Source organism: Zingiber officinale, chromosome 11B (genome assembly GCF_018446385.1).
Source record: "Zingiber officinale cultivar Zhangliang chromosome 11B, Zo_v1.1, whole genome shotgun sequence".
Lineage (NCBI taxonomy): Eukaryota > Viridiplantae > Streptophyta > Magnoliopsida > Zingiberales > Zingiberaceae > Zingiber > Zingiber officinale.
Window position 1 is genome coordinate 17,788,517 of NC_056007.1, and position 25,156 is coordinate 17,813,672.

The window sequence follows — 25,156 nt, forward strand, 5'->3', positions numbered from 1 at the left end:
GTTGGCAAAATTAGCCAGTTCGTTATCACCGATCGTCATAGGGTAGCCGATCGAACAAGTCTCACTCATGGCGCATATCAACCGAATGGAAGGAATAACCTTCCCCAATGACCGAAGAGCGACCTTGATAGAGTTCTTGCGGTAAGGAGCCGCACCTACCGATCCGGAAGAAGTTTTCTTGCTGAAAAAGATGGTCGGACAGTTCACCTTTATTGGGGACCAGTTTTATAAGAGAGCCTTCTCCTGACCCCTACTGCGTCGAATCTGAAGATGTTGAGTACATTCTGTGGGAGGTGCATTAAGGCTCCTGCGGAGGCCATCCGGGCGGCCGTGCATTAGCTCTAAAGATACTCCTGGCCGGATATTTTTGGCTGACCCTCCAAGAAGATACTGCTAAGACGGTGGCCACCTGCTTGTCCTGCCAAAAGCATCGCAACCTTTGGCACGGACCGACCGAAGAAATGAAGGTGTCCACAGTATCTTACCCATTCGACCAATGGAGCATGGATATCATTGGGTCATTCCCCATGGCGATTGGTTAGCGAAAAGTTTTGCTCATCACGGTGGACTACTTCTCAAAGTGGGTGGAAGTCAAGCCACTTGCAAGAATAACCTAGCAAATGGTCATTAATTTTATTTGAAAGAACATCATATGTCAGTTCGGCATCCCATGCCGACTCTTGGCTGTCCCTCCAAGAAGATACTGCTCGGAGGATGGCCACCTGCTTGTCCTGCCAAAAGCATCACAACCTTCCGCACCGACCGACCGAAGAAATGAAGGTGTCCACAGTATCTTACCCATTCGACCAATGAGGCATGGATATCATTGGGTCATTGCCTATGGCGATCGGTCAGTGGAAATTTTTGCTCATCACGGTGGACTACTTCTCGAAGTGGGTGGAAGTCGAGCCACTTGCAAGAATAATCGAGCAAATGGTCATTAAGTTTATTTGGCAGAACATCATATGCCGGTTCGGCATCCCACGCTGACTTGTATCAGACAATGGAAGGCAGTTCACTGGTTAGGGGCTTAGAGAGTGGTGCGAGGGCTATGACATCCAACAGACCTTCACATCGGTGGCCTACCCCCAGGGAAACTGACAAGCCAAAGTCTCGGGAGATCCTTAGAGTCTTATGTACTCGGCTCGACCATGTTGGAGGCAGCTGGGTCGACGAGCTCCCTAGTGTCTTATAGGCCCTCCACACGACCCTGAAGGAGGCGACCGGCATAACCCCCTTCCACTTGGTATACGACGGTGAGACAGTCGTCCCCGTGGAGGTCGGAATAGAATCCGATCGAGTGTAGTACTACGACGAGGGAAACGCCGAACGGAGGCTCATGGAGCTTGACTTGATGGACAAAACACGAGCGAGAGAAGTTGTTCGACTCATGGTGTACTGGCAGCAGATGAAACAGAACTACAGCCGAAGGATGATCACGAGGTCCTTCTAGGTCGGCGATCTCATCTGGAAGAAAGTGAAGCCGGTCGGCGACGTCACCAAGCTCGAAGCCCCATTAGCGAGACCTTTCAAGATCGTGCAGAAGCTTTGTTGGGGTTCCTACTACCTGGAGGATGAAGAGGAAAGGCAGCTCGAGAGGCCATGGAGCGCGAATCATCTCTAACCCTACAGGGTCGGATGAGAGGTGCACGAGTGAATACATGTATTTTTGTATATTTCTCGAACGCATGGCAAAATATGAATAAAAAGCGAAGGCCTCTTGAGATACGTCTCCTTCAACGATCGAGCGTGACCTTAAACTCTAGTCTCCATCAACGATTGAGCAACGACCTTAAACCCGGGTCTATGTCAACGGTCGAGCAATAACCTTAAACTCTTGTCTCCACCAACGGTCGAGCGGCGACCTTAAACTCTTGTCTCCACCAACGGTTCAGCGATAACCTTAAACTCTAGTCTCCGTCAATGGTCGAGTGGCGACCTTAAACTCTAGTCTCCGTCAATGGTCGAGTGACGACCTTAAACTCTTTCCTCCACCAACGATCGAGCGATGACCTTAAACTCTAGTCTCCATCAATGGTCGCGTGGTGATCTTAAACCCGGGTTTACGTCAACGGTCGAGTGGCGACCTTAAACTCTTGCCTCCACCAACGGTCGAGAGGCGATCTTAAACTCTTGTCTCCACCAAAGGTCAAGTGAAGACCTTAAACTCTAGTCACCGTCAATGGTCCAGCGGCGACCTTAAACTCTAGTCGTCATCAACGTTCGAGCGACGACCTTAAACCCGGGACCACCTCAATGATCGAGCGGTGACCTTAAACCCAATGTTTGCCTAATCTTCCTCAACGGTTGAGCGGTGACGTTACACCCTTGGCTCAGTGAGTGGGCAAGAGTCGATGAATAGCCGACCGTGAACCTCAGATACTCAAAAGCTCGAAGTCTTCAACATATAGTGACCGCTCGGGACTATTCTTCAAAATACTCCCAGTGCCGATCGGAAGGTCGCATACTCATAATGGAACTCTAAAGAAAAAAAGGATTGATCGGCTAGATATACTAATCGTGGACGGTCAGATGAGTAACGAGACCATGAGTTCTTGCAATACTCAAAAGATGAGTTGGAAACACGAATACAATGATATCAAGCTTGTTCGAATGGACAAGCATTCATTAAAACTTCAAACATTTTACAAGAGCTCTCGACCTCACTCAAGGTAGTCCAGGACGTCATCAAGCAGCGACGCGGTAAGCTTGTCCCAGCTGATGATATTGCTGGTCAAAGCTGCCAACAGGTAGCCACCCTCTCTGAGCTGGTCGATCGCCCCGTCGATAGCCAGGTCGAACAGGCGAAGTGCCCGGTCAGCAACTTTGTCATTGAAAGCATCCGAGCGGATGTAGTTCTTCTTCATAGACTCGAATCGGCCAGCCTCAGCATCTTGATAAGTCTTCAAAGCCGCTCGAGAGGCCTCCAACTCGTCCTTCATGGTGGCCAGTGCATTATCTTTGGCGATAAGTTGGCCACGAAGGGCAACTTCTTCGGCCGATCGGTTGTTCCGCTCGACGACCAGGAAATCCTCAGCTTCCTTAAGTTTCTTAGCGAGAGCCCGAGCCTCCTTATTCTTCATATCAAGGTCTTTAATGGCCTGGAGTTTCCTCGCATTGACCGATTCGATCTTGACGTCGAAGGTGGTGACCTGCTTATTGAGCCGATCCAGTAGAATGGCCTACCCTACACTCTTTTCCCATTCAACCTCAAGCAGTTTGGTGCTCTTCGCTAGATCGGCTCATAGTTTGGCCACTTCGACGTTCGTCTGCTCTTGAGCGGCGGAGGATTGGTCCCTCGACGCCTTCATATTCTTCACTTCCTCCATAAAAAATGCGAGCCTTTGGCACATGGCCAGACTCTCCACCTAGTACTACAAACAAAGCGAATATAAGCACCTATCGGAAATAAACTATGAAAGTGCAACACTTACCCTAGTAGACATCTAGTGTGGCTGACCGCGAGCGCCCTTGGAGGCATTATCGCTACACGAGCTCGGGCATCAACCCATATGGGCAAGCGGCCCTTGGATGATTATTTGGTGCTCGGGAGCTCGGGACTTAGTACTAGATTCGCGCCTCTCCACAGTCGGTAGGTGAAGAACCGTCGTAATATGGTGTTGGCCGCTCGGGGCTGATTATACAGAAGTCGCTCATTCGGACGGCTGGGATGAAGACGCCAGACAGTTGCCCAACTTCTTGGCCTTCTATTTTGGTGGCATGAATGCCACTGGCGACGCGCAGATGGTTCCTTGTGGCAAATCGGACAAGGAGGGAGTCCGATCTGATGACTCAAGAGCAGCGGACTCTTGGACGGGAGCGGGGGTTAACGTCTCGACCTATTTGGCAGAACGCACCCCTGAAGTGGTGGAGCGTAATGAAGGCTCCGCTCGACGCCTCTTGCGCCTGATCAGTGGCTCGGAAGGAGGGTGAACCCGAAGTCCCCTCAACTTGAACGATCGGAAGCCGTTCAGAAGGAGGTTGTGAGCCAGCGGTCGCTCCACCACTTGCCAAGACGGGAGCCGCTTCGCTCTCATCTTGCGGCTCTTCTTGTGAGTCGACCGGCTGCAGGCCGCGGCTCTCCAATTTTTCCACGATAGCCATATTGATCATGGCATCCCAAGCTTCATCTTGCCGGTCAGATGTGCACGTAACATGACTTTGGCTGTAAAAGAGGAAGAAAAATCAGTTAGAATCAAAAGAAGGATTGAAGAAGTTGCATACCTAGGCTGAACAGAAGTCGGGTATGGATCAGACTCAGGTCGAAGATGTAGAGGACACCCTCCAATAGTAGTTTATGGATGTCATACTTCTGACCAGCCAGCATGGAAGCGGTGTTGAGATAGTCCAACCGACTCTTGTACTGTTTCAGGGGAGACTGATTCGCCACTTCGAGTTTCCAGTGGGTCGGGAAATCTGGCTGCTCGGGAAGGCGTACAAAAAAGAATATTCCCTCTAGTGCTTGTTGGAGGTCGACATCTTGTCAAAGAAAACCAAGCTCACTCAGACATGGAAAAGGAAAGTCCCCGGCTCGGACAATTTTGGATAATAAAAGTAATGAAAGATCCGGGGGTGAGAGGAATATCATGCAGGCGGAAAAGAAAGACGACCCCGCACAGTAGCCAAAAGGAGTTCGGCACTAATTGGTGAAAGGAGATGTGAAAATATTTACAAACGATGGGAAAAAAGGGATGAATGGGGAATCGCATACCGACGGTAAACTGATCCCTAAAGAAACAAATGCAGCCGGGGGGCGGAGAATTTGGCCGATCGGAAGGAGAGGGAAGAAAGGCTTGATAATCAGGAGGAAATTCATTAGCTGCAGTCAAGCTCTCAGCATCACCAGCGTCAAATCGGGACTCGGTAGAGGTGTACCAGAGCCCAGGGATGCCGACGGGAGGCTGTGAGGAACTCACCATCGCAAAAAACACAATGAAAGGATGCGAAGGAGAAGATTACTATCAAAGTATCCCCGGAACACATAAACGCCAAAAAACTCGAAAGGCGAGGAAATACAGAGGCCAGAAGATGAGAAAGCAAGGGACGATAGGAAGGAAGCTTACTGGAAAGAGGTCACCGAAGGAGCAGGAAAGAGGAACGTCATCGGGGCACAGAAGGAGCGTCATCGAAGAACTCGAAGAGAAAGTGTGTAAAGGCGGCGACGCACAAGGGCTTATAAGCCCTGGGCCCGCCGTCCAATATAGGGCGCAGAAACTCAGGCCGAGATTTGACCATTGAATTTGAACTACCAAATGTCATATCACCAGCGGATATCTGTTTGTTACGTCAAGCGTGCGGCAGCAGTGGGTGTGACACATGGTGCCTCGCCATAGGTCAGCATTTAATGAGGGCATGGGGACACACTTAGCCTTAATGCGAAGAGATTTACATGATTTTCCATAAATTTGGGTGACGTAAGCCAGGATCGCGCTCGCCCGAGACAGCCCAAGAAAAGATTTCACAAGTATGGATGTTCGTTGTGCCAATCAGATTGAAGGAGCATACCTACGGTCGAACGAAAAGTTTCAACAGGCCGACCGACAGTGAACGGTCGCATCCCGATTAGAAACCAGGTAGTGCTGAAGGCTGATCGGGTGGAGAACTACTCAGACAATTGTCCAGTCAGGCGGACTTACAACCTCCTTCAACTAGACTTGAGGGGGAGGCATGTGATGCGGTGATGAGGAAGGGTCCCACCCCGCGGAAGATAGCTACCACGGTGGAGGTCAAATTCAAGGCGGCTAACGCTCAGATATCCTCGAATGATCGGGCGACCATGCCCCGACCAAAGGAAGAAGGTTCCGATCCGATCTCACGTTCGACACGGGGGAGGAGTCAAATACCAACACTTAATGGAGTAGACGATGTGTAGAAGTCGAATCGAGTGGCTTCCCCGCTCAGCGAGGCAGCAGGGCTAGCATTGGCAGAGTTCAAACTTTGACCAAGCGGCTACCCCACTCGACCGGGCAGTAAGACTCGACATTGACAGAGCAGAATTCGGCCGAGCGGACGTGACACAAGCACAGTGGAATTGCGGTCGAGTGGACACACGCACAGGAGTAGCGAGGTTCTAGCCGACCGGACGGGGCACCAAAGAGGCGGAATTCCGGCCGAGCGGTCAACCCACTCGGCCTAGCAGTGCACTCTCTCTGATATCCATCGACATCCTTTCGAGAGTTGGTGCCACCGACACCGGGCATGGATAGCCAAAAGATTGTACAGCGGAAGTTTCCACTGTCATTTCAAAGATATGCTCGGCCCGTTGCGGTACTGTGTCAGTGACACTTTACTGACAAGCCTTTTCAGGAAAAACTAGGGGAAGCGTGCCTGCCTTGGGGAGCATGCACGCGTGCTACTAGAGCTCTATATAAAGGGGGGGGTCTAAGTATCGACGGAGGTATGCAATATTCATTGTTTGCGCGAAGTCTTCTTGTTGCTCCGCCTTCTACTTTGTCGTCGGTGACTGACTTGAGCGTCGGAGGGCCAACGCTGGGGACCCTTCTTTGACTCGACACTGACGTAATTTGTGTTGCAGGTCCGAGCAGAGTCTACAGGCAATCAGCGGGAGCACCACATCCCCAGCATTCTATCTCATCGACTTTTAGACAGGATCAAACATGTACAACTATTTCTCACAGTCACGACTGAATTTGTGTGACCGTGATCGGCGACCCCACACGACGTCCTCTTCCTTTATGAAAAAGGATGAATTATATTCTTTTCTACTTAATAGGCAAACAGATTTAACAATCCTTCCGATAATTTTTTTTTAATATTTTTTCATCCATCCAAATCAGACAAAAAATAACTTTCTTTCATCTATTCTCGTACGAGTCACGGTCTAATTATATTTTCTCTCAATCTTCTTGTGATACAGCTCGCAATCACAAACATGCCTCACACGCAATCGTGGACACCCTCCCTGAGCGCGCGATGTCACCTCATGAAACCATCGACAACATCCCTGCACAAGCGCCGACCTCATGCAACAGACCTCGCATGTATGCAAGTGATGGCCATGCACAAGGTCGCTTTACCGGGCATGAGTAGCACCCCGCACAAGTACCTTACCCGAGCATGAGGATGTTTTTACCCTTCATCTTTTTCCATCTCTTCATTTTTTTTTCCCCCTCTTTTCTTTCCTTCATATTTTTTTCTTTTCTCCATCCTTTCCCTAGAGAATTTTTTCCCCATCTTGAATTGCTTTCCCTTCCTATTCCATCTTTTAGTCCCCCAAAACTGACCTCAAGGCAAACCAACCTTCAAAATAATACATCAATAAGACTTAGAAGAGGAACATTTTCGTATGCAAAATAATGCATTCATTACAAGTAGAAAATGTTCATAGGTTGAACCATATTTTCTTCACTGGCTTAGTTTCAACAATTGGAATCTTGAAAAAACAAGAGTTCCGAACACAACAAAATATGGAGACTACTTTCTACTTTTAGCCAATTGGATACAGAGTGAAGAGACAATATGTACTTTAATTACTGTTATGCATATGATGGAATACTCAAGCAAATCCTAAGCAAGTGACCTAACTGAATACTGATACAATATACAAAATCTCTTCCTTTCTTTTTGTCTCTCTAAGGAACTTGGTGCCGGATTTGAAGCAGTTCACGGTTTAGATTTCTTCAAACTTTCTTGATGTGCTTGTGCATGTACAAAAGTATTCAAAACTGAAAGATCTTGAAGCAATTACTTGTAACTCAGTGCTCTTCTACTGACATTGTGTTGAGAATACTTCGAGAAGTTGCTCTCTTTTTTAATCAATGCTTGCCAGATATATACAGCCTAAGCCTAATAGTAAAAACTTGAATCCTTGTGAAGCGCTGCATCCTTACAAAGCACTGATCGCACCTCCAAAATGGATCTGGGAGGCTCCAAATCCTTCTCTTGAAGAACATTGCCAAGTAATTGTTGCATCTGGGATGCAAATGTATCACCCAGTACCTGCACAACCAAACCATTATGCTAAAAATTGAAGAAAATTCAATGCTAATTATGAAGTTGAAATTTAGAACCATGTTACTTACTGCAATCGTTACTCGTGCACCTTTATACAATGGCCTATTTTCCTTTCGGTTCTCCAGGAATTTGAGAGCATCCTGTGTGCCAGAGACAGAATATTTACAATTACCGATCAATAGGCATAAATTCAAACGAATGGGTTTCATGAAGTCTTACCTGGCCCATCCTATCCCAAAAGCCTCGGCACACTGCTACAAAAACTTGCACCTCAAGTACTTTATGGAGCTCATTAATAGTTTGAATTAGAAGATCCCTCAATGGTTGCATTCTACTACGGATATCTGATTCCATTGCAGCATCTTTGGAGTCTTGAATGATCTTCTTGAGTTTTGTGGTGCTTTGCACTCGAGTCTGAACATACCAAATAAGAAACATAAACAGAGAAGGTTCTTTGTTTCAGAATACGAGAACAAAGGCAATGATAATGGTCAGAAAGACATTACCAAATTTTTTTATAAAGAAATAGAATTCCTAGATTCCACCAAGATGTTCTGCCTTACCAAAACTTTTTATGAAGGAATAGAATTCCTAGATTTCACCAAGAGGGGAAACTATTGATTCCATTAATCACAAACTAAAATTACCAGAGTCAAAGAAATGGATCTCTGTGTCGGAGATAAGTGTTATGGGTGTTTGGAAACACTTTCACAGATGTTCTGCCTTATAGTTGATAAACTCTCCAGTCCCAAAACTTTACCAAGTGCTTCCAAGCATGAATTTTTCAACAATGTCAAATTTTAAATAATGTGCTAACATGATATCATGCAAATTTACAATTACCAACAACTTGCAATAGTTCATGAAAAATGGGATATAGATTAAAAAAAAAAGGAAAAAAGGTGATAGAACTTACATTCTCCACAAGTTTTTCTACTACTGCCTGCAGAAAATTTCTAAATTTGGCTCTCAATGTCACAGTTACTTCACTAAGCTGTTCACCAGGCACTGCATTCCCACCATCAGGTATACAAGAACCCCAAGATTTCAACTGCATTTCTATCTTGGGTTGCAAGACTTCAAGTAGTCTTTTCATGGTATTTAACAGAATCCCTAACTGTAGTGTAATGTATAAGCAATCATTCTATAAATCAGAAACTTTTAAGGAAATTTTGAAGCATCTCAGGAGAACTTACATCATCAGGGACAGCGTATGGGAGGCCAGAATTTCTTTTAGCAAATTTTTGAACATATTTCAGGCCAAATTTCTTTGGTGTCAAACTGTCCTTCAATGGAGCCAAGACAACTGCATACTGCTTTTCCAGCGCTTCAATTACTGCCTTCTCAATATCTGCAATAGCCTTTGTAATTGTAGAGAAAAGGAAGTAAGAGTTCAACACAATTTTCAAAAAATTCGTAGTAATTCAGATTGAGGTAATGTTAAAAATTGAAACTTCGTTGAAACCTACATTTTCAAGAACAAAAGTATACTCTGGCCAGCGGCAAATAATAACATCATACTCAATCAGTGTGTCTTTCAATCGGTCATACATGTCATCCACAAAAGGAGTGGTCATATGCTGTGTGCGAACACCAGACCATTTCACCTGGTAATGAACAAGTCAACAAATTTTTAAAAAGAACGAGCTACACAATTGTGGGAATCTGCAGGATCAATATAATTCTGAGTCAACTAAATGACAACACTTCCTCATTTATATTTGAAAGTATCTATAGACATTAATTTGTGAGCCACAGCAAACAGTTTTCAGTTGACACCCATAAAAAACATGATTGGTTAAGTTTCATTCCAGGACATCAGTAAAGCACAGGATATGTTGCAGGTAATGACATCCTATGGAGTACGAAGTCACAAAGTCAAGTTGGAATAATCATCACTATACCCAGTGCACTACTTTGATAGGGTTGGTGAAAATTCTACCAATTTCAGTTTACAGTGTCTTCCTTTGGTTTCCATGAGCAAGTCTGGGTTAGCTTTACATGTAAGGAAACTTTACACTATCAGTCACCCAACCAACTTTGATGCGTACCAAAAATCAACATTGACGCAACAAGGATTCTGTGGGAAAAAAGAAACTAGTAGAAGATATGCTGGATGTGAATGATTCAATCATCAAAAGCACAAATAACACAATGCATAAGGCAAATGAAATTTAAGATGGGCATCTCATAATTTCTTTAACAAGAAAGAAATTAATGCTTTAAGAGCAAGAAAGAAGTAAAGATAGAAAATGTGACAGAAGCATCAAATGTACTTGGCACCTTATCTAATTTGCAGGACTCAAGTAATGCTAGGCGCTTATCTTGAATCCACAAGATAATATACAAGTGGAATAACTCCTTTGCATCAACACCTCCTTTGACAGGACTAAGTAGAACAAAACAAGAAATAATTAAAAGGTATACAGAAAGGAAGAAAGTAAAGAACAACTCAATACTGTTTACCAGATATTCCAGCTTGTTAAATTTTTCTGGAAATCTGCAGTAGCAATTACAAGATCTGCCACAGGTTGTGAAGGGCCGCTAGGTGGGCATGCAACAAGGAATGACCGTAATCTACTAGAGAGCTCGACATTATAAATCGATGCAGATAGATTTGGTAGATCTAGAAAGCTGCAATAAGGAGGTAAAGTATCAACATCAATGTAAAGAAAAGTAACAGAAGAGGAAAGGTCCCACAAACATAATATCAAGAGGCATTCATTACAGGAATGTGAGTTAGAAAATCTTCTGAATGCTATTAATTGCAATTAGATATTAAAACTTTTGAACTGTTAAACTATTCAGATGTCTTGTGAGATCACAAATATACCAATAGGATAAGTTCTTAATAGCATAGTCTTTGAAATCATTGTACAACAGTAAAATTTTAAAAGAAAAATCCTGACTCTTATTTTATTTTCTAATTATTCATTTACTTGACTCTCCCTCTTGAATTTATATAAATAGAGTTATGCCCAAACAAGTTGAGCTTTGGGGGTTCTGATAGCCCAGTCTAATCATAGCTGAAAGAAAGAACACTATAACTCATTTGGTAACACCGAAACTTACACTAATATCATGTTTGATTGCCTGAAATGTTAACATTTCCTGCAAGTAAACAACTTTTTTACTGTTAGTTTGATACATACTAGAACTTCATGAAACTTTCTCAAATTCCATTTTCTTGGTACTTTTTTCATAAAACCAAAAGGAATTTGTCAAGAGCTCCTCATTTGTGTTCAAAAATCAATAAAAAGAAACCAGTTATCTCTTTATTACTAGTAGTCTGGTTGAACTTGATAATTTTAAGTATTTATACTGGAGAAGAAACCTCAATAGCAGTTGAGTTTGTATGTAAAACAGATATTGACAAAACAAACACGAGTATAAAACTCAGTTTGATGAATGAGGCAAAAATCCAAATCTGGGGAAGCTTAGGAAGTGGATATGTATGGAGTATGGGAATTGAATGAAGTGAGATTTTGGAAGGACTTCTGTCTAAATACAGAACGGACACTGGAGGATATTGCAGAATACTTGACGGGCAAGATGAATAAAATGTAGGGGATTTAGTGAATAATGATGGACATAGTAATGGGAGGAGTTTCAGGCTGTGCTACCAAGGTTCTTACAGAGATTGCTGCAAACAAAATTAGGAATGGCCCTGACCAGGAGGATATGAGTTATGAATCTACTCATCAAAAAGAATGTAGCACACGAGAAGCATAAAATTTTGCTTGTTGAAAGGAACATTCAAGAGGGGAAGAACAGATCCAGAAGAACATATGGAGATAGGAAGGGCCAAAAGGAATATGACTTTCTAGGGAAAGTGACAAAACAAAGGTTTACTTGCCAACTCTGAAAGATGTAGGAAATACATGAGCATCCAGGCCAGCTATCCAAGGTGCCCTGAGCTGAAGGAAATCATAACGCATGGAAAAAGTTAACTGTTAAGTTGCAAGGACAATATGGATCGAACTAATTGGGATTTGGGAGACAGCAGGAAGAATTATTTGAGGAGAGCATTAAAAGGAGTGGATAGAGAAAAACGTATCCAGGAAAGTAGAAAGAATTCTGCTGGTGGAATGAAGTACTCTGTTTGTAACAACAAGCTGGAATTTTTGGTACAGAGAAACAAGAGAGTTCTAGAGAATAACTTTGAAGATCTGAACCATCCATGCAATCACATAAGCAGAATGGCATTCGATATTGGCAAGTAGAGGGGTACATGATTATGATACAAAGGTAGAAATGGTGAACAATGAGTGAAATACTAAACATGAGCATACCTGGAAACTGAAAGTTGATGCAGTACCTGATCCACTCTATGGAACTGCAGGGGGGCTGAATTGGAATTTCCTCAAGTCAACCTTCACAGCAGAGATCCACATTTATAGGATCGGAGAAGGTGAGGAAATGAGAGCAATCAAAGTGAGGGCTGAGACTGATAGAATAGAAGGCAAAATGCACACTGGTTGGCTAGGAAGCAAAGAGTGCAAAAAGCAGGAATACAAAAGTTCAGGAGCTGAAACCAGAGTGGAGACAATTTTTAGTAGGAAGGAGAAGTGAGAAGAGACATGTAATCATTTGATATTTAATAAATATAGGTCTGAGGGCCTTTCTTTTGACCAAAAAAAAAGACATGAGTGAATTTCTGTTACAAGTGTCTTACATGATCTATAGTGGGTGTTGTATGTTAAACTACAAGATCATCTAAAATTTTGCCAAATGGCATAGGCAAATTTCTGTTACAAGTGTCTTACATGATTTATAGTGAGATGTAAAATTTTGCCAAATATGAGTACAAGGGAAAGATAGCCACCTTGGAAGCACATGCTGTTTATGGATTTCAATATCAGTAAAAATTTCACTCTGTATGTTGAAGCATAGTGTCCTCATTTTCTGGTAAGCATTAGCAAAACCAACAACATCCATCCTATTTGTTTCACTGTTGTTTGCTAAATATTCATCAGTTTCGAGCAAGTGTCTTCTTGAGCGCTTCTTAGCAGCAGTCTAGAAATAACAATACGATATCATTATAAGTAATATAACTGTAGTATCAACTGAAAATCTATATTGCAAACCTGAAAATAACCGCATAGCTTAAGCTGAGCCTCTGGAGTCAGGATATCATGAAGAAGAGTGAATAGCTTCATTGCAGGTATCAATGCAGGTGCAGGATATCCAGTGGCATGTCGAAAAACTTCTGACATTCCAGATGTTAAGGATTCATCAAGGGACTTGTAATTCTCAAATACAATGGCAAGAATTTGCTCAATCTGGTCCTCAATTTCACCTAGAATACGATTCTGACCGTCCAAAGATAATCAAGTCAGGTAACATAAATGGCAATGGTCAATAGCTCAGAAACTACTGATCAGAAAAAGAAGGAAAAGAAAAACATGCCTATCCTATACAGCAAACACTGCCACAAGACCCTACTTTTAAGTAAACTAATATCACATTCAAGAATGCATAATATCTGGGAACTACAACCTGCGCCTTTTTAGCTCAGAAACTTTGGGTTGAAAACAAAATTGCATATGAATTAATTCTGCTTCCATTAATAAAAGTGATGTGAAAGACATAGCATAACACTCTTATTATTTTGGAGAAATAGAATAAGATTCCGTGTTCAAACTTTCATGCCGAAGAGAATTTACCAAAACATTCTTAGAACATGTGTGTTTGCTGAACACAAAATACAAAAAGTGTTTCCTATATCTGTATCAGGTTGGAGTCTTTCTTTAACAAGATAGAACATAAATCATTCTGCATTTGGTATTTCCCCTTTTCTGAAGGAAAAGTTCCCACAATGGAATTAGAAATGCTGTAATAAGAAAAAAATGCAATCTTCAGACCAAAAAAACACTTTACAAAATAAAGGACCTCTTGATGACTTAGTGAGTTCTTATTGCGGCTCTTCAAAATTACAGGTAGCAGCAGATCATGAACCAAAGTGAGACAGTCAGCTGTCGGGGTTGCAACATCCATTACGTAAGAAAGGTACCTGGCAAAATACAACCCAGGTAAAGCATGGTTTGCTGTAAAAGAACCCAGACATGGAATTCTAAATCATAATAATGCCTTCAGCCATTACAAAATTCATGGCAATAATCCAACATGAAACAATTCACAAATAATATGAATTCGAGATGCATGATTTTTCTACAAGAACTTTCTATTCAGTACCTTAATTTTGTGTAAGAATCTGAAACCCCATAGTAGGAGGAAAATTCTGTCAGTAACCATTTCCATGATCCATGCAACAGTAACCTCCTTTGCTGGAAGTGTTGGGCTTTCATTGCAACTTCCAGGACAACATCATATGCAACTGTTTCTGCGACAGAACCACACTGCAAAATACATGTAGCATCCTCACAGTTGGTAACTGAAGGAAACAAACCTATGCAAATAAGAATTTAATTGAATAACCAGTATGCAGATATGGGGCATCAAAAACTAATTATTTAGCACTCTGCAACCTTTCAGCAAAGCAGACTTAAGCAGTTGGATGATATTTAAACATCTAGTTCCACAAACTATACAAGCAAATTATCACTCTGCATCTTATTATCTAATAACTACCTTCCAAGTATCTCCCTCAATTTTAAATCATCAAACAACAGTTCTGTTATTGAAAGTGTTTATTTTTGTGCCCTTCTAAATCAAGCAAAACAGTTAAACATGAGGTATGAGAAAGATCATCTTCATCTATTATCATTTATGTATTACTACCACCTCTCAATCATCTTCATGTCAGTACATGTTCATTTTTGTTATAAAAGTGAATACCAAAAACATAAGAAAGGACCATTTGCACCCAAAGACTTCAGATTGAACCACTTTGTTATTCTTCCTCTTTGTTAAATAAGAAGGATCAGGAAGCATGTCTTTCAATTTGTTTTTTATTTGGCTTAAAGATGCTACTTGTGTACATTAGCTTTCCTGGACGAGATTCCAGGAATCACTTCAATGAGGGAAAAATGGAATCAGTCTATTAACTGTATTTATCATTTAGAAGGTAGTTTAGAAGTAATTTGCTGATATTTAAGTGTAACCAAACTAGCTGCAATTGTCAATGATGCTGACAATCAACGTCAATATTTCCATTTTAAAATCTTCAAATGGTTCTGTTTCACATCATTCACATATATCCATCACAAATGTGCGAGATTATTTTCCTCAAAAACACATCTCTTCCTTTGTGTACAAATAGTTTGTGTCATCACTCCATAGTTATTGAAGGCGCGAGGTGCCTAAAAGGGCATAAGTGTTGTGGGTCTGTGGCACTAAGCACAAAGTAAGGCGCATGCCTTATCGAAGCAAGACGTTTTGGGTATAAATTTTAACAATTCAAATATATATAGAAAATTTCTATTAAAATATTTCACTAATAAAATCATACAAAGAAATATGTTAATTAAAAACATGGGATAATTTTTATATATAAATTAATGGGACAATTTTATTAGAGTTTAATTAAACCCATTTAAATTATCCCTATTATAGCTAGAAGTTGATTGAAATTATTTACTTATGTTTTATATAATTAAAAGCTTGTTACGGGTCGACCGTGATGCTAGTGTGAAGCCTCCACCGCCGCGGCTAGGTTCGCGCAATGCTTCCTCCGTGGCTGTGGGACTCACATGAAGACTCCGTTGTGACCGCGGTGCTTGTGTGAAGCCTTCGTCATCGCCGAGCTCGTGCAACGAGTCCTCCGCGGCCGCGGGCTCACGTTAAGACTCCATCACAGCCGCAGGGCTCGCATGATGTGCCCGCAGGGTTCACGCAACACATCCAACACGGCTGCGAGGCTCACGCGACACATCCGCCGCGGTTGTGGGTCTCGTGCAACGCGACAGTTGTGGTTGTGAGGCTAGCACAAAGCCTCCACGGCCGTCGCAAGGGTTGGGCTTCCATTGAGTGAGTAAAATCACGCTTTACGCATGATTGTCGCCTCTCAAAGGTGTGCGCTTAAGCGCACTTCTTTGAAGTAGTGCGCCTGGACCCATGCGCAAATGGCGCGCTTGCCTACATGTTGCGCCTAGGTGCAGCCAGACACGCAGTTTTCACAACTATGAAGCACTCTAGGATATTTAACCATAGTACTGATGTACAACATGTAGTACTTTAATTGTGTGTTTTGACAAAAGGAGTTAAAATCTATAGAACATTATTTCCAAGCCACTGTACTACCCTTCCCTTGTTTACCCAGCGTAGATGATGAGTGGAATCTAGATCTAATGTATATGAAGCCTCCTCTCCCTCAAGACCGACGGTACCTTCAATCCCTTATTGGCTAAGGTCACCCTCCATGTTGACTCCTTCGTCCACACCCCACACCACCATGTTGATTCCTTAGTGACCTACATCCTCGAGCTCCTCAGTGTCAGCCATGTCAACTCCTTAGTGCTCTGCATCCTTGACATCATCAATGCTTGCTGAGTCAACTCCTTCACCCCTGTCCACACCGCTGAGTTCGTCTTCATGCTCTCCCACATCAGCACAACAGCAAAGTTAACCATATGCATGCCAATGCAGTGTGTGCAGTGCTCATTGATGCAAGTAGAACTGGTGCGCCCAGTCATCACATCCAAAATCATATGGCCAAGCATTGGGGACAAGGATGAGGCCGGAGTGATGACAGAACACAATATAGGTAAACAGTAGAAGGAATTTATTTCCTTCCCTCTCTTTGCCTTTCTTTGATTTTCCTCACTTTCTTTTCCTACCTTTTCCCTCAACCAAAATGTAGGAGTACTTCTACATTCTCCTTTAAGCTTGTCAAAGGCCTCGCTCAAACACCTTCACAAATGCATCTACTGTTTCTTATGCTCCTATATGAGTTCCTCTTACATCTCTATTTCAAGCTCCCAACTGCCCTTGTTTGCAGACTGGTAAAATCATTTAGCAAGAAACCCACATCACTTGTTTGTCAATCCAAATATCTTAATACAGTTATCTTTGTTCTTTCCTCACATTGCTAGCAACTGTATGCAATCTTGACAGCAAGTAACTCAGTAAGACCGATAGATTGAACCATGACAAGCAGCACAAATAAAAAAGTAGGTACTCTCAGTCTCAGTTAGGGTGTACACTATGATCTTAATATGAAAGAAAGTTGGTCCGAAGTTAGGTTCAAAGTGAGAATGCAAACAAAGAACCACAATCTCTTGAAGTTCCAATGTTCAATTGAACAGATAACTGGAGCAACATAAGGAATATCATTCTTAATGCAGAAAAGGGCATCAAGACCAGACAGCCATAACTCTATTCGTAAATAAGACAGGGAAGAGCTGTATTAGATTTTGACATAGAATTGTAGGCCATAATATCACCCTATTAAGATATTGGTGTAGCACAGGAAAAAAAAAAATTGTGTTAACAAGCATGTGACTGATTTAACCCCTGAAGTACTTATGTTTGATATGTTTGGTGAGAAACTTCCATGGGGCAAGCCGGTCACCCCCAGGAAAAGTCGGAATAAGTTGAATATCTGGTGCCAACTAAAAAATAAAAATACTTGATGTCAGAAAAAATTTGAGAATCTAGTCCGGCTTGTTTTGCCTACAAATGTATGAAAAATAAATGTTTTACCTAGGAAGAGACCCGACGATAACAATGAAATTATCTGATGAATAATTAATATAAAAAAAATCAAAGCTCAAAAAGAATCAAGAAGGGACCCAATATCAATGTTGGGCAACCTTGCTGAGCAATATATTTCCAGCTTTCTAGTGCATTTTGCTCATATTAGAATGGTTCAGCAATCCAAAAAACACCAAATTATAATAATTGCAGAAGTAATCATGATTCATGACTACATAGCATTCAAGAAGGCACCTAAAACATGGTTGGTAATCCATCAGGACAGTTAAAAGGACGATTATCATAGATCTTTTGTATTGTTCAGAACTAACAAAAGAATAATCAAGCCTTTATACCTTCAAGCCATTGTTTTCATCAGGACTAGTTGTGTAATTTATGTATAATTGTACACGCCCAACAAGTTCATGCTCTGGTTCATGATAGATAGGCCACCATCGAAGTTTATCACTCTGCATGAAATAGAAGGGTCAGTCTGACAATCATGCAGAAGCTGATAAAATGAACATGGGCATAGTTATGTGTACAGGATCATCTGCAATACAGGCCACTTGTGCTACTACTCGACCACAAGATTTGCCTTTGGAATCATAGATATCAATGATCAAATCATCGCCTAAGCTATCAGGAAAGCTGCACATTGCAGGAAAATACATTAGAACCCCTATTTAATCTTTTAAGATGCGGGAGTAATTTGATGTATGTTCTGATCAGTGATATTTCACCAAATATATTTCAAACAGAAAAGAGTACATACAAGACGTGTGTGTCACCAGATCCAGGTTGCATCTTGACACAATCATCCTCAGGTGAACTTTTTAGCTTTAACTGACAAGAGTATGTCTCTGAGAAAATGAACAATTGATGAGATAATATCACATATTTCACCAATCAACTTATAGTTCAATTTAAAACACAAACCTTCCATTACTTCATATGATGAATTACTACTACGCAAAGTACTAACACCAATTTTAAGCAGCCCAGACACCTGTTTGATATACTGTGAACTAGCATGCATGTAAGCCAAGCTGTGCCTTGAGAAAGAACTATTTGCTGGTAGATTTGGCATAACTCGAACTTTGCGAAGTGATTCCCATCCTGATGAAAGAGTTGCTTGCAGACTGGACATGCGGAACCGAAGAGACTCCAGTTTTACAATTGGTTGTCTAAATGATGAAAAACTGCATCCAGAGGGCATATCTAGTGCCATTCTGACCTTGCGGACTACAAAAAAGGAACAAACACCATAAGAAGCATTTTCACAAGGAAGATAAAAATAAATTGATACAAACTTAAAATAGTATATGAAGCATAACAACCACACCTTGGACCTTCATCTTGCCTATGATCTTTTTTGGCTTTGGACCAGCACCTTCACAAACAAGCTCCGATGACCTTTTTGCTAGAAGTTCCTCCTCAGATTGTAACAAAACTTGGCGCACACTACACAAATGTGTAGAAAGGAGTATAAATTTTGTTCTTTGTGCAAAACAAGTTTATTTAGGTGTTGTAATATTTAGCATCATTGCAATGATGTGGCAATTGTCTAGGTAGTAGGTAAGTTACCTAGGCTTGATTGTGAAGCATTGTAGGAAAGACTCCTAAGCCTTATTCTATCGATCAATTCGAGTCCCATTGTAGCAAAAGGTAATTACGCTCACCTTAAGCGCGCCTCACACCCATCCCCAGGTTATATGAAGGGAGGTAAATCATGGGTCAGTTGATAGTTAATGCCAAGTGACTAGAAGGTGGGAGGCAATTAGTTCGAGTCCCAAAGAGACTGGTTGTTAATTAACAAGAGATGATTTCCAATTGACTACCTATGTCAATCAATTTAGCAATTTGGCAATCGACTGATCAATTGGACATTGGATAGAGGTTCTAAGTAATTTCCAATGCCCCCACGGTGTAGCCAAGTTGGTACTCATATGGTAGAGTTGTTTCATAGGCAATTTCAAATCAATCGATTAGAGATGATTTTCAGTTGACTAGATGTATAGTTGTTGTCTTCCAACTATTACATTTGAGGCGATCAAAATGTATCCGCTAGAGAGCTTTCTATATAAATTTTAGAAAGACTTAGCACTAAGAACTTATTGTTTCCCCTCAAAATTTTATGTGCTTAAGCAAATCAAGTGCTCAAAAGGATCCAAGAGCTTGGATAAAGATTAAATGCTTAAACATCTCAAGCTCTTGGCAATTGGCTATCTCTTGCATTCATTGTCATCTTTAGGCAGAAGTGAGATTTATTATTTGTAAGTGAAATCCTTAAACATCAAGATTGTAATAGTTAGTAAAACCTCATTGGTTAGGTCAAGGCTTGAGCTTTATATTGTAGACGATTACCATATTGCCTCTTGTCAAGGGGTGATAATAGTGGAACTCTTTAAAGTGACACATTGTATATGTCATAGATCATGGAGTATGAGTGCATCTTTGAGCCATATAATATCTTTGTTTAGCATTGTGTTCATTTTCCTTCATTTCCGCCACATATACACCAAACACAACCAACCAATCAAACACAAGCACACAAGCACTACTAATTAATGATATTGTTTGTGCTTTGTACAAGAATCGAACAATTTTGTGTGTCATCTATTCAACCCCCTCTAGCTAGACCATACAACTGGTTGATTCAATGGAAACAAATTCAAGTTGCTTATTGCGAAAGGATTAAGATTTGTCCTAGAATCTGTCAAACCTATGGAAGCCATTTCAAAATGTGTCTTCCTACCTTAGGCTTTTTCCATCAAATGTCATTATACAATTCAAAAAAAAACATTTTATATTGTTTAAAGAATTGCATCCATCAAAATTATAACAAGAGTCATATCAGAGGAATTCTCGTTAAGGTTTCCAGAAGTGATTCTCATGAGTTTTGAAGAAAAATGCTTTTCTTTAATGAATATTCTTAGTTTTGTCAGTGCCTAAGTTAAGAAGTGGTTTAGGTCCCATCAGGCAACAATGATTCTGACTATAACTGTTGAAAATAGACATGCAATGGATGAGATGCCTAGTCCTTAATTAGAATATTGCTTTGAGTTTGATGATGAGCTTGGTTGCTCTCTCTTCTCTCTCATTTTCCTGTTTCATGTTGGCTTGTTCTACAAAATGCAAATTACTTCTAACAAGTAAATGCCCTCTCTTGTCCAATCATAAACTAGCATCTTCCATAAAAGCCACCTTGTTGTACAATTGCCTTACCCTTCTTATAACAAGTTCCACTAACAATGTAAGCATGATTAAAGATATGATTTCTCAAAGAATTAAATCTGATACAAGCCAATATCCTTCACAATCCATCAAGATACACATGGTTAAAAATGTTCAATCCATAATTTGTACATCACTACAATATCCAATTAAATATTCTGAAGGGGGTGGGGAAAATAAGATTTCTTAACAAAGAAAATCTGAAATAACTCATTATCATTCAAAATTATCAAGCTCACATACTGAAATAAAAAAAAAACTCAACGCATATTAACTGATTTAGTATACTACATCAAACATCAAATTGTCCAGGAAACCAGAATTTCCTTTAAGAACCTTTTGCATAATAAGAAAAGACTAGCTTCAGATAACCAAATATTGTAGAACTCACCAAAATGCATCTCGTAGAAGAGCACATTCATTGTCCAAGAAAATGGGAGCTTCCATGCAACCTCTAGCCCATGAATGAAGGCATAGCCGCACACAAGCATCATAAGCAATTACAGAAAACCAGGGACCTTGAGCACTAGCATCATTTTTGAGGTGGTCAAACAATCATCCGAGAATTCAATTTTTATGAATTATCAATTTAAATAAATTGTCAGACAGAAAAAAAAAAGCATTAAATCTGAAACACTGAAAATATCAATAGCAATAGTATTGAAACAGATATACCTTGCATGAAAAGTTGGAAGACGAGCTGGCAATAAACTAGAGGATCTAGCAGCTTCAGTATTTTGACAGCTTCTTTGTGGTAAGCTGGTTATTGGGATACATTAGCAAATTAGACATGCTTGCATATGAAAAATCATTTCAACAGTAAAGATAATTTAACCTGGTAGTTGTTTCAGACTGATTGGTTCTAGAATTGGCATGGAACATTGAGTCTTTCATTAAAATCGAGCCATTTGATGTAGCAGGAGATCTGACACCAGCAATTTGTTCTGAAGCATCATCGGCTATATTCTTGTCATAGCCATGAATAGGAGGAGCACTTGGATAGTCAGAAAGACCACCCTGCATGCATTACATTGACAAAAGAATCAATCTGAGTCAGCTGTCATGAACAATGCATGCAATAGATGACAAAGGAAAAAAAAAACAAACAACTTCATAATGTGTAGGGCTTTGAACCTAAATTGTCCCATTAGGCAAGAATGAGAACCAAATATGATATAAACAACTAGAAGAGTAGAGATCAATAACGGCATATAAAATGGTATTTATTACCTTAAACATAACCAATAATGGCATATAAATTGGTACTAATTATCTCAAACAAGAATGGCATGCCAGAGATGCAACTTTGAGAAAGGAAAGTTCAATATAGACATTTTTTAATAGAATAACATTCAATATCTCTGATGATTCACAGGAAGAAAGAGGAAAGCTTTTGAAAGATCCATACAGAGCCATTTCAAACCAATCAATTGATAAAGAAAGGGTGACAATCAACAAAAAAGGCATAGAAGGACATGCAGTTCAAGGAGTGTAGACACTAGAAATGAAGTCTAGAGAACTTATGTATTGCACATTTATTTGTGAGTTTCCAGATTATTCTTATCATCAAGAAAAGAAACAATAGTATCAGATTAAAATTAAGCACCAAAATCAAAGAACTTTAATTGGACAAAATAGCAAAGAAGAGACAAATGTCAGAATAGAGGCATTTTTAACTTTGTACATCTTAGAGAAGTCTGATTTCCAGAGATTAGAGTGACTTGCCATAAAATAACATGTCACTTGGTCATCTGTGGAATAAAGATCACAGATGATGTTAAGTGGAAATGAAATTAAGGTTCAAGAGTTCAAATTTTACCAAGATCATTTAGTTTTATAAAGATATACGAACTTCTAATATCATACCAGATTTTGAAACTTGTAGCAAAATTTTGGTGATCATTTTGCATAATGTATTTATTTAATGTTTGGTTAGGTTGGATTTTCTTTGCAATGTAATAACATCTTGGATATATTTTACTAAGTATGATATAGCATAATGGAAAATTAGATAATCCATTTTACTATGCCTTTATCAAGAAATCAACGAAGTTGATTAAGGACAATGCCACTGGTTCTAATATCAAAACTGAAAGAAAAAATAATGCTAGTAGCACTGAGAACCAAACTGAAACCTTTTCTGCAGGATCCTCCACAAATGGAATATGTTGTGAATAGCCATTTGAATGATACACAGTCTGTGGGGCTGGATCAAGCTTATCAGAAGGCGCACTAACCCCTTCCATATAGGGAACATTGAGAGTGAAGCTAAATTTTGAATGAACACCACCTTTTGCAGCATTTTCATTTGCATTTGATCTCTGGGGCACATTGCGTGAATAGTTTTCAGAAGCATAGCCACCTCTCAACGGCACAGTACAACCATCATTGCGCCTTTTTACCTGACTGGAAAATTCTAAGCTCTGACCAGAGTCTGAAAGTCCGTCCTCCTCATCCACCTCTATCATGTACTCTGACTGAGTCATCTTCCTAATCTGATGTGGCTGCTTCCTTGTCGTGTCGACTGAAGAGCTGACGTCTGAGTACCCATCACTAGAATAGTAATTCTGTGTAGAGCCAGGACCTGTATGCCTGTTGCGAAAGGCAGGTGGCCGGAATGTTCCATTGGGGACTCTCCTACCAGCGACCTCATCCACTGAGGATGAATCAAAAGAATGGCGTATCTCATAGATCTCCGCTTCAGTATCGGAGGTTTCATCCATGTCAGAACCAGACTGGCTATCTTCCCCAGTCGGGATGGCATGAGACATAGAAATGCTTCCGGGCGGAAGGTGGCCACTTCGGAATTTCTCCGGCGGGGGTATCCCGAGCCCTCTTCCACTGTCTCGGAGGTTGACGAGGGGTTCCATCCGGGGATGCACGCTTGTCGCCGAAGGTTGGCCCTGCAAGAACCATCTGAGTGAGAAAAAAATCTACGAATGGTGAGAAGAGTAACAGGGAAAGAAAGATCATTGGGAATGAAAACCTCGCGAGACCACCGGTAAGCGTGGGGGTCAATCTCCTTTGTAAACATGGACACCCCGGCCGCCGATTACTAACTGGAAAGCTCGCCTCACCTGCACAAACAAGATGAACTCCTCACAACTCAACAAACAAAAAAAAAGCAAAGAAACAAACAAACAAACAAATCTTCATAGAACAAAGCGTGCAAAGAACCAAATCAGTCGGTACCGAGGACGCCCACGAAAATTACAAACATTTCTCCATAAAAATCAAGAATTTAGGAAGATAACACGGTCTTTTACCAAGAACAACCCAAAAAAACCAAGAAAACAGCAGAATGCACGGGAGAGAAACGGCACCGGGTAAGCGAAGCGGCAAAGCTTGAGATCGCCAACCACATAAAGATGAAACCTCGTCGAATGCGATGAGAATGTGGAAAGTAGAGAGATCGATGACAAAAAAGCAAGCGAGGATTCGGAATGCGGAGCGACGGAGAAATAGGGCAGTCCGAACGAAGAAGACGAAGAGGAGGAATCGAGTGCAGTGTATTATTTTTTTTTTTAACCAATTCGATTTTTGAAAAAAAAAATAAAACATTCAGTGGGCCCCAAATGTTTTTGCCAGTAATCCAGTGGGAACAAATTTATAGATGGTTGTCTATACCTTCGTTGTGGTTGGTAACTGCGTGGGTCCCATCTTAGTCTGCTCGCTGTTGACAGTAGGTTTAGAATGGGGTAGCGTCGGAAAATGGATTTCTCATGCTTTCGGAGGCCGCAGGGGAAGATTTTGAAATCGAACCGTTGATCCACTATTTCCTCGGACGAGTGGGAGCGGGTGACAGGGATTGCAACAACTGTCTGCGGAAGGGAGAGTGGAGCGAATCCGCCGCTCACGTTGTCGGTTAGTTCGGCGTTGCTCACCGCCCACGTCCTCCACTTTCCTTCCCAGATTTCGAATTTCTCTCTTGAATGACGAAATTGCCCATACCTTTTACCATAATCACGAGATTGGAATTAACGGGCTTATTACCATAAATTCATAATTCACCTAGATTATAAAGAAAATTTCGGAAATAGATTTAAAATTATTTATTTTCAACTAGTAAAATGTCATCCACAATGCCGTTCATATCCGAATTTGGTGTATGCTTTGTTGCTATTGTAACTTATACGGGTTATAAAGAATGGATCTCATATAATAATGGGAAAAAAGATATAAGGAAAAGAAAGAAGTAGGGAGGTTTGGGTGAGATAAATATGTTTGGTAAGCAAATCTCGATCGAGAATGTAGGATTGGCCGGACTAAAATCGACTAAGGGCACGACGCATGTAGATATACTCGACATACAAAGCTCGGCCGAGCATGGAGTATAGGACGTACCGAAATA

At 41.1% G+C, this 25,156-nt stretch overlaps 1 protein-coding gene across 1 annotated transcript; it reads right to left on the reverse strand.

Annotated features, from left to right (window-relative positions):
• Window positions 1–7,299: 7,299 nt before the first annotated feature.
• LOC122034435 lies at window positions 7,300–24,298 on the reverse strand. The gene is made up of 23 exons (XM_042593684.1): window positions 24,129–24,298; window positions 23,792–23,882; window positions 22,941–23,708; window positions 21,641–21,822; window positions 21,481–21,564; window positions 21,197–21,331; window positions 18,914–19,032; window positions 18,508–18,813; window positions 18,344–18,431; window positions 18,114–18,219; window positions 17,925–18,038; window positions 14,170–14,333; window positions 13,867–13,987; window positions 13,062–13,286; window positions 12,800–12,990; window positions 10,441–10,608; window positions 10,258–10,363; window positions 9,444–9,581; window positions 9,171–9,335; window positions 8,891–9,091; window positions 8,194–8,388; window positions 8,043–8,114; window positions 7,300–7,959 (listed from the first exon to the last, which is right to left on the reverse strand). Exons 2-23 carry the CDS (start codon window positions 23,837–23,839, stop codon window positions 7,807–7,809), a joined length of 3,849 nt encoding a protein of 1,282 aa, XP_042449618.1. The 5' UTR covers window positions 23,840–23,882; window positions 24,129–24,298; the 3' UTR covers window positions 7,300–7,806.
• Window positions 24,299–25,156: the final 858 nt, after the last annotated feature.

Bases quoted from the DNA above. Each gene is read 5' to 3' on its own strand.
- LOC122034435 (XM_042593684.1), bottom strand. From the start codon at position 23,839: ATGTTTACAAAGGAGATTGACCCCCACGCTTACCGGTGGTCTCGCGAG. The intron at 9,582-10,257 runs GTGCCAAGTACA...GTTCATTACCAG, and splicing joins AGTCCTGCAAATTAGATAAG to GTGAAATGGTCTGGTGTTCG. The intron at 8,115-8,193 runs GTAAGACTTCAT...TCTGGCACACAG, and splicing joins TTTGGGATAGGATGGGCCAG to GATGCTCTCAAATTCCTGGA.